Source organism: Polistes canadensis, unplaced genomic scaffold, assembly GCF_001313835.1.
Source record: "Polistes canadensis isolate GaletaPanama2010 unplaced genomic scaffold, ASM131383v1 scaffold_491, whole genome shotgun sequence".
NCBI lineage: Eukaryota > Metazoa > Arthropoda > Insecta > Hymenoptera > Vespidae > Polistes > Polistes canadensis.
This window is the reverse complement of record NW_014570038.1, coordinates 7,805-10,409: the sequence shown is the minus strand read 5'-3', so window position 1 is coordinate 10,409 and position 2,605 is coordinate 7,805. Positions and strand designations below refer to the sequence as shown.

Below are 2,605 nucleotides of genomic sequence, written 5' to 3'. Positions count from 1 at the left end.
AAAAGTATAAAAAATATTTGCCGAAACTTTTCAAAGAAATTGCAAAGATGCACAATTTACAGCATTGCATTCTCTGACATTTTCTGAACCTTTGCAAATCGATTTATAATTTAAAAAGGCATTCTACGTATAAACAAAAGAATGTACTTCAATTTAGTATAAGTTTTATCTAAATCTATTAACTTTTAGTATAAACAATATTTACCAAAACTTTTCCAAAAAATTGCAAAGATGCACAATTTACAGCATTGCATTCTCTAACATTTCCTGAACTTCACATGCTAAATTAAATTAAACTTATGACTGTAATAAAAATGATGTTATATTGACTTATGAACACAACTATCAAGTTGCTGAGGAAGTCCCAAATATAGGGACGAAACGTTCAACGGATAAAGAGATTGTTCATTTAACTTAAACCTGTCCAAAAAAAAAACATCCCTAAGAATTAAACTTAATAATAATGTTTTTGATAATGATTATTAATTAAAAAAACTAAACATGATATCATATAGACAAAGACGACGACGACAACGACAGAGATACGATCTTACTTGATTATGGACGGTGGTTGTGATTAGGTGCCGTTGCAACTCGAGTGGTGAATTTTCACGAAGTATTGCCGCAATTTTACCAGAATCGACATCCTTCACGTGGGTCACTCTCGTAGGTGATACTAGGACGGAATCCAATGCCCCCAACCTGGCTCTTCTCTCGATCACGCTAGCTTCGATATCGAATTCCCGACGTTCACTGTCAACGTGTGCTGCCACCGCGTCCAACAATACATTTTTTTCTATGGTCCTCGTCCGAAAACGACTCTTATGATTTTTCGCAACCGACGCGAAAGCCGAGGACTTGCTTTTGATGTTACTAACATTAACACTTTTAGGTGTCGACAATACAACCGGAGCTATCGGTTGCAATCTCTGTGCACCCGGTGACAAAAGATCCGAATCGTTGTATTCGGCCTTCAATCTATCCTCGAGACCAGTTTTCAATGCTGACAATGCAGCCAATTCCGTTTGTAATTCCTGTGCACGGGCACGACTCGATATCGTCTCGGCTTCTAATTCGGCAACCTTATCCAACAATTGTTCCTTTTCCCTTCTCAAAAGCCTCACTTGGGATTCTCTAGGATTGTTACTCTTGTCGAGTTGAAGATCGGTTGTTTGGTGGTGGTGGTGGTGTTCGGTGCTATCCAAATGGGTTACCTTTCTAACGGCTTCCAAAACGTCGTCGCCAGAGGCAAGGTCCTCGGTGGTGACACTTTCCAAACGACCTTGGAGACACTCGACTTCCTCTCGAAGCCTGATACCCTTCCGATGTATGACGTCGAGGAGATTCCATAGTTCATCTTCGGCCTCGTCCAACAAAACGCCAGCCCGAGGGCTGCTAGGTCTTGGGGCTATCGCTGTAGATGCACTGTCCTTCGACGAGGTCTCCGTACTGAACCCGGAATCCTGAACGGTTGCACTGCAGTTGTTTTTGGTACCCCCGCTTTGAGAATTGCTACGACTTCTTGGCAACGATGAGGAAGACTCGGTTGCTTGTTGTTGTTGTTGTTGCTGCTGCTGTTGTTGTTGCTGTTGCTGTTGTTGTTGTTCCCTTGCTACTACTCGTCTCCTAACTTTACCCGGTTCCCATTCGCTAACCCTTCTCGATGATGGGCTCGATAAAGGCAACGGTATATGGGAATTCTGGCTGGAGGACATCACGGACGCACCCGCCGACGCCGTCGCAGCCATCTTGTGCCGGAGGTTTGGGAACGTCTCGATGACGAGGTCCCGGAACTCGAGAAGGGCGCCGACCTCATTCTGCAACTCCTGCAGTGCTACCAACGACTTCGCTTGCTCGTTTATCAAATAATGGAACGGCCCTGGACGGTGGGGCATGCAATCCATGCCACTTACTACACCGCTACTACTTACTACAACGTTGTTGCATTCGTTTCTTCTGTTGTTTACAACACCACCACCACCACCACCACCTACAACAACACCTCCAACGACGTTGCTATTGCTGCTACAGCTGACCACCACACCCTCTGTCGAACCTCCACCGCTGCTGCTGCTGCCGCACTGTTGCTATTGTTAAACAAACAATTTGATTTTTTTGAGTTTCATTTCGTTAAATTATTTTACACATTCTTATTTCTATATATATATATCTATTGGGTTGGCAATTAAGTAATTGCAGATTTTAAATGAGAAAGAAAATACCTAATTTTTTCTGACAAATATAACTTTCATTCAATTAAGTACTTGTCCGTTTTAATTCGATGTTCTTTTGCCATTTGTTTAGGCAGTGTCATAATTCCACGTTCATCAAATTTCTGATCTCTGCTAGCAAACAATTGAATTCAATGAGATTTCTTGTGTATCAATACAATCCGCAATCATTTGATTGCCAATCCAATATATTATTAATTAATTAATTAGAATATGACTGACACGGAAAGTACAATTGATGATTCATTTGATTAGTTAACGAAAGAATATATAGACTTTTACGTCATTTTCGAAATAAACAATAAATAAAACAATGAAGAATAGATAAATATTAGAGAAGCTTTTTGTTTTTTTAAATCAAGAAATTATATATA

The 2,605-nt window shown here is 40.6% G+C and overlaps 1 protein-coding gene across 1 annotated transcript in view; it reads right to left on the bottom strand.

The window, feature by feature from the left end:
• The window catches only part of LOC106792599 (myb-like protein AA), a gene marked incomplete at its 5' end in the record, with an annotated part of 9,036 nt that extends 6,949 nt beyond the window's left edge, over positions 1–2,087 (bottom strand). The window contains one exon of the mRNA XM_014759070.1: positions 555–2,087. Coding sequence (XP_014614556.1) covers positions 555–2,087 — 1,533 coding nt within the window. The remainder of the gene's footprint in view (positions 1–554) is intronic.
• Between the last annotated feature and the right edge of the window lie 518 nt (positions 2,088–2,605).